Genomic DNA, 14,344 nt, shown 5'->3' with positions numbered 1-14,344 from the left:
TAACTATTGGAAAAAGAATCTAAACATAAAATTTTCCTGCTGATGATGTTATCCTCATCATGAAATGAGAGTTTATGGCTTAAAATATGCCTGAAGAACTTGGATGAGGCATGGATGTTTTCCAACTCATAAAAGGAATAAGAAAATTAGCCATTATCAATAAAAGTGAAGATTATCAATGACAAAGTGAATAATTAGCATCTTGGTTACCTCAAGAGGCAGATTATAAGAACATATATGGACAAATTGCAAGCCAATGATAAACTGATAATCTTGAGAGAAAAAGAAGATAAAGAAACCAACTACAAAGAAAGAACTATAATTAACACATATATATTCAAATTTATATGAATTAACGTAAGTTTCGAATTAAGATTTTGTCCAAATCTTCATTCTTCTTAGGGAAGTGGAACACTCTTTAGGAGTGTGGTAACACCCAGATCAATAGCTGATACACTAAAGAAGATGATTCTAAAATTCCAGATACAGGCTACATAATGGTCAGGGTAAAGATCTTATAACATCATTTATGAAATCTTTCTAAAACTCACTAACGGTGTGAAAAACCTCTTCATTGCTACCTTCATCTCTTTATTCCTGAGTGTGTAGATGACTGGATTCAGAAAAGGAGTGAGAACAGCATCAAAAATAGCAAGAAATTTGTCCATCTGTGAATTGGGGTGTGGCCATGTATAGACAAACATGGTTGGACCAAAGAAAAAAATTACCACAGTGATGTGAGCTGACAAAGTGGAGAGGGCTTTGGATGAACCACCTGAGGAATGCTTCCAAACGGTAAACAGGATAAAGACATAGGAGATGAGGAGTATGAGGAAGGAGCCAACACAAAGGAACCCACTGTTGACAGTGACCATGAACTGCAATCTGTAGGTATCTGTACAGGCCAGTCTGAGGAGCCGAGGAAGGTCACAGTAAAAGCTGTCCAATACATTAGGACCACAGAAGGGTAAATTAACAATAAATGCTAGTTGAAAAAGTGAATGAATAATGCCAAGGGCCCAGGCAGCAGCCAGAAACAAAAATGCACATTTGTGGGCTCATAATGGTCAGGTAGTGGAGAGGCTTACATATGGCAACATATCTGTCAAAGGCCATGGCTGTGAGCAGCACCATCTCCACACCACCAATGACATGGATGAAGAAGATCTGAGCAATGCAACCTCCAAAGGAGATGACTTTGTGCTTTCTGAAAAGGTCGTAAATCATCTTGGGGGAAGTCGTGGAGCAGGCTCCCAAGTCAATGAAGGAGAGACTGGCCAGTAGGAAGTACATGGGGGAATGTAAATGAGGATCAGTGGTCACAGAAAACACAATGAGGATATTCCCAGTCATGCTTGCCACATAGAGCACAGAAGAGAATACCAGGAGGAGAAGTTGGATCTCCCATGAATGTGTGAGTCCCAGAAACACAAACTCAGACACAACGGAATAATTCCTTCCATCCATTAATCCAACTTAGCTGTGGCTGAAATCATGAGAACTAAGAAAATGAAAAATAAATTGTGATTATTAGGGATGATAGTGTATTAATTATTTATGTTGCACTGTTCACATTACAAACCAGAACTACCTGGTTATTCAACTCTTCACATTTGCGAAATCATGATAATGATGATGATGATGGTGATATAAGCACAACTCAAGGGATCATATCATGATTGGAACTCTCAGCAAAAGCTCTCATATTCTAAAATTGGTTAAATTGTTAGGAAATATAGGCAAGAACAGAAGTTTCACAGGTGCCTGCAGCAAGAAACAGAACATACAATTAAGAAAGTATCCTCACTCCTAAATGGAGAGAGACAGTATGTGGAAATATATTTATTTAATTACCCCCAAAGTTTTCCAAAGGGAAACTAGGTATGAATGCATATTATATCTTACCCTACTTTCACATGTCAACACATTTCATCTCCCTTTTATGGTCATTTTCTTATTCTTCTCTCAGTACAATTTACACTCAGATAGTAGGGTTAGGGGCAAACTAAGATTAATAAATGGATCACCATCTAGGAGTGAGAGTTTTCTGAAACATCAGATGGGGCTGAATTATGAAGAAACAAACTGTAGAATAGGATATAGAGTGAGAATAAAATAAATGAAACTGGAGAATATGAAACATGAGAACCAGACAAGACTAGTAAAAGAGGGAATATATGCGCTTTATCAAGATAGAATTTTAGTCCTTTTTATCATATTACGTGAGGTTCACTGCTCTTCTAAATCTGCCCACTTGTTTATTGAGGCAAAAAACACACGATGTAAAGTTTATGATATTAATCCTTTCTAAGTGTACAGTTCAGTAGTGCTAGTAAGTAATATTCACAGTACACACTGTGAAACAGACCTCCAGAACTTTTTCATCTTGCAGAGCTGAAACTCTACACCCATTAAATAACAACTCCCTTCCCCTCCACCCCCCAGTCCCTGGTAACCACCATTCTACTTTCTGTTTCTATGAGTTTGACTACTTGAGATACTTCATATAAGTGGAATTATACAGTATTTGTCTTTTTGTGACTGGCTTATTCCACTTACCATAATATCCTCCAGGTTCATCCACTGAATCTTCCTGTATTTGAAAAGTTCTACAAAGTCATACAAATCTTTCTACTGGTCACAGTACTCAATAAAGTTCCCTCTGGAGCCCACAGTTGGCCCTGCAAGATTTATCCAGGCCTATTATATGTATAAATATTTGGGATTCCACCCTAATTTCTGTTAAATTATATGCCTTTATCACTACAAAGGATGTGACATAAACCTGCAAATAGCTTCTGTTTGTCTGAACATATTAAGGTGCTTATCAGCACTTGGAAACCTTGAAATGCTGTTTTTCTTCTTCATTGCCTCAGCCTCACTCACACATTCCTTTTTTCTGCCCTGTGGTATGTCCATTCTTTTACAGTATGAAGTGCTTTCCTTGATTGTAACTTGCTCTGAATTTGATATCATATAATTACTGAGTCTGAAATCGATTCAGGTGTGTTGTATCTCCAAAATCATTTATATTTTTAAGCTTTTAGCCCCTTATAAAATGAGAAGACTATCAAACTTTGGTAACTTTATAGGAGGGCACGAGAGCTTTCACGTTGGCTTGATCATGTGCACCTAAAGCTGATACTAGAGGGTTGGTGCCTTTTAAGTTTTGAGTATATCAGTCTGTTTAGGTAGACAAGGGATGGAGGGGATGGAGAGGATTCCATTTCTGTGTGTCCAAATATCCACCAGAGTCAATTCCAATAAGGGAGTGAACCTGAAATCAGCTCCTAAACTTCTATTCCCTTAGAAGGTGCTAGGATGCAGAAGAACAAGTTACTGACACTCTTCTCCTTTTGTAGACACAACTTCAGAAATCTGAAGAATCTTCTCACAAAAACACATGTTCAGATGATGCTCTTATCTATCCTAACACATCCCTCTGGTCCAAAACTTCCAGAAACTTTCACTGTCATCTGACCGTAATTCTGTCTCACCACTTCTTAGCTGAGTGACTCCATACTCAACTAATTCAATTTATTTTGCTGTCACCTCCTGAGCCTACAGTCCATAGTCTCAAGATACACACTTTTCTATAACCTCAAGTTCTTCAGTCATCAGACATGTGAGCCTGGGCTGGAGAAGAGGGAACTATGTGTGCTGCTGATTGCGGGAGGGACAGATGGAATGAAGAAGACTGGTGGCATGAAATGCATGAGTGAATGACTGAGGGACTGGGAAAACGGTGAGAAATACTCAGCAACTGCAACTGAAGAAGAAACATGAAAAGTTTTGTGAAGAGAAGCATAAGTAGCCAGTGAAATTATACCGACAATTTGATCTAAGGGATGTCCTGGTCCAGATTGACCATTATTTAGATGAAAAACTTGGGATTCAAAAAATGTATACTGAATTTCCCATGGTCACACTAGTGCCAGAACTGAGGACTAGAACCCAAGTCTCTGAATTCCTCATCCAGAAAGTACATATCCTGTAGAAAATAACCTAAGAAAGAAGAGTAAAAATTGAAATTAAAAATATCATTTTCTGAGTTAAAACCGACACTAAACACCAGCATTGAGACAAACTACTTATTATTTGCACTAAATTATTTTGCATGACAATCATAACTCAATACAAAAAAAAGTGATCAATTAAATTTTAGAAGTAAACTGCACACAGAAATGAGATTATTCATTGCTGCTGTACTTTGATCAATCTTCTTATTTTGGTGCTCATTTGGAAGGATACAACAATGGTAAACTATTTGATGGAATACTTGTTATCCCACCATTGTTTCTGTCTCTCTATATTTTACTCCCCTCAAAAGGCAATATTAGTTCTCAATTATTTTAGTAAGATTTTCTTGAGAGTTCTAGTCCATAATGGTCAGGGTTTTATTTCTTTCTAACTTTTCTAAGTCACAAACTTAATAAACTTATGGGAAAGACATAAATTGCACATCAAATAGCTACAATATTATATAGTATACAATATATGCCATATGAAGAGTAGAGAAAATTATTCGTTGAATATGTGAGAAAGAAAAAGAATACAAATTCAAAGGAAAGACCAGTGTTATCTAATGAGGTCAAGGATTTCAAGAAGAGGATGGAATGCGATCTCTCATTTTAATATGAGTTAGTAAATACCTTGATCTGTAATTTGTAGAGTTTTTGACTATTAATCATAATGCTTTAAAATTTTCATTTGTATATCACCCAAAGTTCATAACTAGGTATGAAAGTCAGTAAATATTTCCATAATGAGAGGTTAGTTAATAACCCTTCCACACTCCAGGAGCCAGGACTCCAATGCTCTCCTCTCTCCACCATCTTTTCCAATAGATTCTGCATAAAAAGAATATTTCTCATCTCAAATTGATAGTAACCATAAGTAATAGTCTCTATCCAGAGGCATCCCACCCTTTACAACATATGTTTGGCTTGGGGATAGGAGGAAACGCTCCTCTGCAAATCTACATCCAACATTCAACTTAATCTCATGAATCTTGGAAATAATCTGAGACACAGAAAGGAAAAAGGAATAGAGGAAGTAGAAACAAAAAACAAAAACAGAGAGAAAGACACACATAAAGGAGAAATTAGAAGATAAAGGTACTATGAAAATAAAAGGAAGAGAAAGAAAACAATGAAAGTATACAAGGACAGAGGGAAGAAGTTCAGAAGAGACCAGGTAAAAGTAAATAGGAAGATCCAACTCCCACCTCTAATCAAGTGACTCAGATCAAAATGGAAACTCCTTCAGTAGCTGCCCAGCCAAGCTCACACAATTTCTGTGAATTTCACACATGATAATTAATAGACAGATTGCTTTTTTATAATGCAATGCCAATGTAAATCATCCATAAATTATATCTGCTCCTCTGATTTGAGAAGCTTACATAGAGCTGTGAGTAGCTTAGGCTTTGACGTCTATTAGGCCTATTTTCGAATCCAGACTCCACTACTCACTTGCTATGTGAGTATGGGAAAGTTACTTAAGCTCTCAGAGCCTCAGTTTCCTCCTTTGTTAAAGGAGATAACAATGCCTCCCTGGTAGGTTGTGGTGGGAACTGGGTGATATACATGTAATATATGCTTAAGACAGTATCTACTACATTGTGGGGGCACAATAAGTGGTACCTAACACAAAGTAAGGACCAGTAAGCTATACGTCCCAGTTCTTAGTTCCAAGTGTTAAAAAATCTTTAATTCTTACTTCATTATTCTGAGATAATCAAGTAGGGCTGATTTCAAATTAGGTTTTCATGTCTATGCTGATGTCCAGTAGCTTGAAAGGCTTCATTGGGAACATTTCCATAGAATGTTTTTGCCCTGAAGTAGAGATACTGCTCAGGGCTTGTTTTGTGAGAAGTTTGCATTCTGACAAATAAGAAGTCAGACTGTGCCATTTACCCCAACCACTGCTCTACCAACAGCCAAAGCCATGGATAAGTTCTCACAAAAACTGTTTAGAAGCCCTTCTTGACCACCTTAGATAACACTGGTCATTGACATCTGCATGAGAGAGGGGGTGCTTCTTGGGATTTACAAAGATTGTGCTCATCCAGATAAAAATTTGCATAAAGTTGCCTGGGAAGCGGAGGAAAACCCACAAATACCTGCTTCTCAGGAAATAAGACATTTGCTCCCAAACTACTATTTTTTCAAGATCTACTTAGCATTCTTCAGCCACAGCTGTTGCTATCCCTGTGTAAATAGAAAACAGAAATATAGTTTATGCACATCAAACAATCAGTTATGGATGAAGATGGCAACTCAGGCCAACGTAGTCCTACCTCTCTTTATTTCTATTCTACAATACCTTCTTATTTAATTTTCTATTAATTAAAATGCATTTACTCAGGATCTATTCTGTGTTCGTGGCTTAGAAAGACAATGCCTATCTAATAGTTTAAGTAAATACCCAACAGGCATAGTGAGATGAACATCACAGACTGAGTAATGCCTGAGCCAAGTGGAAGGAGAAAATTGCGGCTGTGGTGATCAGAGAATACAAAGTGGAAAATGTGGCATTGAGCTTTTATAAATAGTAAATGTTACAATATATAAAGACAGAGTTTGAAGGATTATTTCAAACATGGTGGTACAACAGGAGAAATGACAGGTAAATTCAAGGTTCTCGAGGACAATGGTGAATAGTTCAGGTTGCCTGGAGAATAGAAATTGTTTGAGAGTACTGGAATGTAAGATAAGAAAGAAAGTTGAGACAAGTTTTATCTGACCTAAGGTTCTACCTTAAGATGACTAAGCGTTGTTAATAAATAAAGGTGAGCAAAGAATTAGGAGCAAGCTGTTAATGATAAGACCAGTGCTCAAGGAAGATGATTTACCTGTCAGTGTGATAGATAACCTAGAAGGGAGGAACAAAAGAGAGAAGAAACTTAATTAAGAAACTACTGTAATAAAGTGGATCTGACTTGAGAAAATTCATCACATCACAAAAATCTTCTCTATCCTTAGAACAGAGAAACTTTGATGTCTGATTTCTTTCTATTTGTATCCCCCTCACCCACCTGTTTTCCAAAAGGAAATAAGAGATCAGCATCACTAAAGATTCTGTTACGCTCTCCAAAAAAATCAACCAGATCCTATTCAGGATCATTACAGACACATACAAATAACTGTATAAAATGGTGCCGTTGTGAAGAGTGGAAGCTAATTATAGCCCCAGAGGGGAGTGATCAATTGATGCTGCAGACATGTGGGATTGCTAGACTGAGCACTTGGCCTGGGGAGTTATTGCATATGATCTTTTCTGTTATCCCAGTATAGCCAACAGAGAAACTGTTAATGAAAGCAAATAATATGTTTGTAATTTTATTTTGGCAAAGAGAATTATTGCCATATTATAGAACTATTTTAAATCTCTATATGTGGTGATTGAAAATGCATTCCACAGAAAAGTTAAAATGACCTTTCTATTTTTAGTTATTTTATGATAATTTGAATAGAACATATTCAACTTAAAATGTAGAAATGTATTTTTAAAACCTTGAGGAAATAATTTTTTGAGCTTTATTTCAGAAGAAAGAACATTTTAACATGTGAAAATAAAGTGATTTTGGAAATTAATCCTTTTGCATATTATTTTGCTGAATCCTCAGAACAGCGTTGCAGAACAAGCATTGTTACCACTGGCTAATTGCAATCTATGAATTAAATCAAATTATATGGCTAATAAAACTCAGTCTCACTTTAAAGTCAGAAGTGAAAAACTCTTTCCTGTTCTTCTCTATGGCATACCTCTTTGACACAAATTGTGTCAAAGTACAAAATAAAGGTGCAATGTTGCCCTTTTATTTCATAGGGCAAAATCAAAATATCAGGCAAGAACAACTACCATAACAAAGAAAAGTAGATGCCACATCAATTTGAAGATAGATACAGAATTATAGCTTGAGATGGCAGAAGAAAAAATATGTCCTCTTCTCTTCCTTCTAAACCAAACTAACTAGGATCTAACTAAACCCTTACCTCATTCATTATAACCACCACCCCCCTCCCACACTCCACTCCTGTGCACTCAAGAACCACTCCAGCTTTCCCCCTCTCTCTTCTATATCATCCATGTTTCCCTCTCTATTGTGTCATTCTCCTCAGCTTTCACCATGTGTTATAGCTCCCATCTTTAAATCTCTTAATCCAGCTTTCCTTTCTGGCTACTTCTCTAAAGACAATTGCAGGAAAATTCCTCAAAAGAGTTGTCTCTGCTCTCTTTTTCTAATTCCTCTCTTGTTTTCTCTGAAATCCACTCCAATCAAAATGTGGCCCTAGTACCTGCACTAACACTTGTCTTTTAGTTCTCCCATGACCTTCGTATCTAAATCCAATGATCTATCCTCAGTTCTCATCTTTTAATCACAGTTATTTCCTCCGGTCTTCACACACATTTTCTGCACTTGGCTTCCCAGGCAGCACACAATCCTTTTTTCTTCTGTATCACTGACAGTTCCTTCTTAGTCTTCATTCATTATTATTCACTCTCTTTCTGATCTCTTAATGTTTGAGAATACCAAGGTTCAGGTCTTAAACCTCATGTCTTTCCTCTCTGTATTCATCTCTAGGATATCACATCTAGTACTGTCCCTTCAAGTAACATCTACATGTCAATCTGCTGTTCAGATTTCTACCTTTTATATCAGACTTGCTTATCCAGATGTCTACTTTACATTTTCATTTGGCTATCCAATAAGCATCTTAAATGTAATTACACAAAATCGAACTCCTGCTCTTACCTGCTCTTCCATCTTAAGTGATGACAAATCCATCCTTCCAGTAGCTTGAGTCAAAAAACTTGGAGTCATTTCTCTCATATGCAATATCCTACCAATTGGCAGATCCTGTTAGCTAACTCTTCAAAATCTCACCACATCTTACCATCTGCATTGCTATCCAAATCACCATCTCTCACTTCCTTAATTTCTGAAAAACATTACTAACATCATCGTGTGGACCATTGCCCCACCTCCCTCAGACTATTCTTAGCAGGACAATGAGATATAAGAATAATTTTAAGTGTAAGTAATATCATGCCACCTCTGTGCTCTGAATCCATCAATGGTCCCCACTTCCTCAGAGTAAAATCCAAATTCTTTACAATGGTCTACAGAATCTTACATTATTTGGCATCTCTTTACTTCCTTGAATGTTCTCCTACTATTCAACATTTTTACACTGACAAAATCACATTGCCACTACGCTCCAACTTTTTACACTGACAAAGTCACATTGGCCTTCTTTCTGTTTCCTGAACACACTGCATATCTGCGTTGCTAACTCACTTACCTATATCAAACCTTTGCTCAATGACACCTTTCCGATGATACCTATCCTGACTACCCTACTTGGAAGTGCAAGCTACTCCCCCAACTCTAGAGTTTCTGATTCATCTTAGCCTACTCTATTATATTGCTATTGCACTCATTTCTTTTTAATTTACTTTAAAACTTGCTTATTTACTTTGCTTATTATTTATTCTCTGGATAGCTCTACTAGAATATAAACTCTACGATGGTAGAAATTTTTTTTTTATGTTTTATTTACTGATGTATTCCAAAAGCTACAATAATGTCTAGCACTTAGTTGGCACTTGATATTTGCTGCATGAATAAAAAATTGAGAGAGAGATAGAAGCGGGGGGTGATAAGGGAGAGGATTACTCTTGGGTTAGTTGTTTTGATGATGGAAAATATGACATTGGAGGAAGACACAGTTTTCAACAATGATCATGAGGACTGTTTTGAATGTATTCAGTCAAAGGACATATGAGACGTTTGAGAGGAGATGTCAGAAGATGTATTATATATGGGTCTGGATCTCAGAAGAGACAAGGACCATATTTTATGTAATAACGTAGTAAAAAAAGGTTACAAATCAGAACAGAAATGAGTATTCACTGGTGCTGAGGAAATTTAAGAAAATTTGAAAAATTTAGATTCTCTCTTATTTTTTACACCTAAAATAATTTTCAGGTGGATAATCTATTTTAGAAATACATGTTTGTGAATATTTATTAGGTATTGCAATGGAAAAGTACTTCCTAAGAATAAAACTATGGAGTCACAATTTAAAAGCCTCATGGAGTTTGAGTCACAAAAACTACAACTTTAAAATTGAAGAATATGATAGCTAAAATTAAAAAGAAAACAAATTGGGGAAAACATTTTGGACACAAATATGATAATAAAGGAGTTAGTGTCATTAACATATATTTGGGACTGGTAAATCAATATGGCAAAATTAATATTCTACCTACAGGATGTGACAATTTTTTTGTCTGCCCTGAATTACTTTTCCCCTCTCACTGAGGGCTGTACCCTACCTACCCTATTTGGAAAATGCTCTTCCTCAAATTCATGTAGTTCTTTGGAGGCTGTCAACCAGATGGATCTTGTTCCCTGTCCACTGGGGTGGGTATGTGATACAGACCTGGCATGAAACAAAAACAATGCCAGTCAGGATCCTTTCATTGTATTTTAACAAGGATTCTGGGAAAGAAAACTTTCCCATTTTCTATGAGATTGCTCTGCTGGGATGATTTAAAGTTGGAGCTATTTGCAGTCTCTCTCCTCTCCCCAAACTATACATAAAGAAATTCAGGTGCAGAAAAAGAAAATAAGACCAATGTACAGAGATAAACAGAGTCAAAAGATAGAAAGGGAGGAGAAAGAGAAAGAGAGAAAAGAGCAAGAGAAAGCAGGTGAATGAGAGAGTAAAATCTAAGAATGTGTAATTGAGTGAATCCCTGAGTCTTCGAGGCTGACTACAATACTGGATATCCCAATAACCTGAGTCAGTACTTCCTTTTTTAAAAATATTTTTTTTATTTTTAATTGTAGTAAAAAAAAACACACATAACATAAAATTTACCATCTTCCCTTTTTAAGCACACAGTTCAGTAGTGTTCAGTATATTCACATCGTTATACAACAGCTCTCTAGATGTTTTCCTCTTGCAAAACGAAAACTATATATTTCTTTTCTGTTTTAGTTATTTTCAGCTTGTTTTCATTGGATTCTTCTCACACGTATTCAAAGAATTCAGATTAATAACAACATGTGAAAAAGCACAAGCATACAAAAATTGAAGAAAGTTAAAGCAAGATTTTATCTTTTTTTGTCTTTTAAAGGGACAAAGGTATTTAATATGCTCATATTCAGTGCTTTGTGACAGGTACTGTAATGGAATATTTTTAAGCAGGTAAAAAGTTCTGAAGAATAAGGATAATGAAAATAAAGAGCTTAAAATAATAGTATTTTAATTATTAATTCTAAATATATCAATCTATAAAAGAAGTAATCTGAAAGGTAGACAGAGGTATATGCAAGAATTTTCAAGACAGAGCAAAAAATTGAAGACAATCTAATTGCTGTGTACTACAAAATTTTATAATGTGAGAGAATTCTCAGAATACAATATTTATCAAAAATACACAATAAAATGTAGACGTCATAAATCCTGATTTTGTAAATATATATTTATATTTAGGCATAGAAAAACACTAAAAATAAATAGACCATGATATTACTAATAATTATCTCCATATGGTGACTTTATGAGTGATTTCTATTTTTAATCTCTAAGTTTACAATAAATTTTACATAGTAAGCATATTTTCTTTTTAAGAAAAAATAATATTTCCTTAAAGAAATAAGAAAATAATGAAGGATTTTTACATCAGAAGTAATTGAAAATATAGTCTCCTTAAAAGTGGAGAGGTAATTATTACTCCTTAAACAACTTTAACAAACTTAGGCAAGAGAGTGAATGTATTGGCTCATTTATTAGCTCAGCTAGTAAGCATATTGAGTTGAGGCCAAGAATGAAGCTGAATGCCCAGACAGCTGGACCAAGAACATGAATACTGCCAAACTTCTCTCTTTAAACCCTATATCTTCTTCTCTCACATACCTTTTTCATTATCCAAGATTTGATTTTTGACAGCAGGAAATATTATTGCCAGAAGTTTCTACATATCTACATAAAGCAAGGCTGAGGTTTGTTTTCTCTCTATTCTCAAATCCAATCTTTTGGGGAAAATCTCAGATTTGGCCCATCTTGGTCAGAGGTTCATACCTGTACTGATCAACTGTGGCTAGGAGATATGTTACTGCACCCTGGTTCAGAAGCCCAACCTTTGAATAAATAATGGTGGTAAGAGAGATGGGACCTACATGTCATCTTCTAATCATAACACATGTTTACTTGAAGAGAAAGATACATTTACCAGAAGAAGGAGGTTGATGATTGGGGCCAACAAATGATTAGATGTCCACTAAAAGCAATTATTTCTTTAGAGTAAAAAGAATGACCTTTAACAAAGATTTACATCAATGGTACAGAAAATTTTCAGTCACTACGCAGTAGGGGAATCCGTCTTTTCATAGATATAGACCTGACAGAAAGGCAGAAAGAAAAGATTGAGAGGAGCAGGCATTTTCTAAATTGATACGCAATTTATTTAGTGTTAGTCAGCATTCCCTTATATAACCCACTCTGACACTGAAAGAGACTCAAATTTGAAGTCTAGACTACAGTAAATTCATCAAGGTAATAACTCCTGAGAGACAAACAAATGGGCTTCCCCAGGAGACACTTTACCACATCACAGGCTTCCTCCAACCATACACAGTAACACAATTTCTCAGTTAAGATTTTAAAAAGAACTACGCTGTTTTAATGTGGGACACCTAAATATTAGTAAGGCACTTGGAAACTCCTGATACTGAAATAACAGAAATTTAACGCTATTCCAAGTCAGTAATGAAACTTCATACTACTTTTGTCCTTTACGAAATCCTGCTAAAAATAATAAATTGATGGCATATTTTCCTCATTGCCACTTTCATTTCTTTGTTCCTGAATGTGTAGATGACTGAATTTAAAAAAGGAGTGAAAATCGCATCAAAAACAGCAAAGAATTTGTCTAGATGTGATGTGGGGTGAGGCCAGATATAAACAAAGATGCAAGGACCGAAGAACAAAATCACCACCATGACATGAGTCGACAAAGTGGAGAGGGCCTTGGATGATGCACTTGAAGACAGTTTTCGAATACTGATCAGGATAAAAATATAGGAGACAATCAATGTGAAGAATGATCCCAGAGATATAAATCCACTGTTGGCTGTGACCATGAACTCTAACCTGTAGGTATCTGTGCAGGCAAGTTTTATGAACCGAGGAAAGTCACAGTAAAAGCTGTCTAACACATTAGGGCCACAAAATGGCAATTTTATAACAAAAAACAGTTGAATCACAGAGTGGGTCAAGCCAATTATCCATGCAGCAACCAGAAGCAAAATGCACATTTTTCGGCTCATAATAGTCAAATAGTGGAGGGGTTTACATATGGCAACATATCTGTCAAAGGCCATGGCTGTGAGCAGCACCATCTCCACACCACCAATGGCATGGAGGAAGAAGATCTGAGCAATGCAACCTCCAAAGGAGATGACCTTACGCTTCCTGAAAATGTCATAAATCATCTTGGGAGAAACGACAGAAGAAACAGCCAGGTCAATGAAGGAGAGGTTGGCCAACAGAAAGTACATGGGGGAGTGTAAGTGAGAGTCAGAAATCACAGTGAGCATAATGAGGGAGTTTCCCATCATGCTTGCCACATAAAATGTGGAGGAGAACACGAAGAGGAGAAGTTGGATCTCCCAGGAATTGGTGAGTCCCAGGAACACAAACTCTGCCACCACAGAGTGATTTGCGCCGTCCATTGATGTATCAGCTGGAATGGTTGTAGATAAAGGAAAACAAAAAAATAAATTAAAAAAAGAAGGTTAATAATGTTTTATATTATGTTGATTAGTTATTCAAGGACATTCACACTGTGAAGATTATATATCGTCTCAATTCATATCATCGCTACATAAGCATTTTATCTGTGGTATCTAAATTAGTGGAGTCACTGCCGCATGCAATATTCCTATCACCATGGCCTCCAGGACTAGTCATCTATAAACAAAAGAATGGAGAAAATATGAAAACATAGTAATTATGCATAGCAAGGATTAGTAGGGGCAGAGAAGGTGCTACAGTGCAACACAAAGAGAAAAAGAAAGACAAAGTGGAAATGACATTTGCCAGAACTCACTGGTTCTGTTTCTACGTTGTTCATGGAGCAGTTCTTCAGGCATTCAAGCTGTCTCATTTCATAACCTGACCTCGTCTCTGGCACACAATATATCTTTTGTAGTTATTCATTCACCATTACCTACCTTCACATTAGCAATTCACACAAATCTCACAGAGTAGAGGTGAAAATAAGAGAACCAGGTATAGGGCATAGAGGTGACTCAAGAGTAGGA

General features: G+C 36.2%; 2 protein-coding genes across 2 annotated transcripts; both read right to left on the bottom strand.

The window, feature by feature from the left end:
• Positions 1-527: 527 nt before the first annotated feature.
• On the bottom strand, positions 528-1,467 carry LOC124235921 (olfactory receptor 4F3/4F16/4F29-like). The gene is given in 2 exon segments (XM_046654462.1): positions 528-1,034; positions 1,036-1,467. Coding segments are annotated over 2 exon segments (939 nt in total).
• Positions 1,468-12,814: 11,347 nt separating this feature from the next.
• LOC124235924 (olfactory receptor 4F3/4F16/4F29-like) lies at positions 12,815-13,753 on the bottom strand. The gene has a single exon (XM_046654465.1). The coding sequence runs from the start codon at positions 13,751-13,753 to the stop codon at positions 12,815-12,817; it is 939 nt and encodes a 312-aa protein (XP_046510421.1).
• Positions 13,754-14,344: the final 591 nt, after the last annotated feature.

This window comes from Equus quagga, chromosome 2 (genome assembly GCF_021613505.1).
Source record: "Equus quagga isolate Etosha38 chromosome 2, UCLA_HA_Equagga_1.0, whole genome shotgun sequence".
NCBI lineage: Eukaryota > Metazoa > Chordata > Mammalia > Perissodactyla > Equidae > Equus > Equus quagga.
Note: the sequence above shows the minus strand (reverse complement) of the source record. Positions and strands in the feature narration are given on the sequence as shown.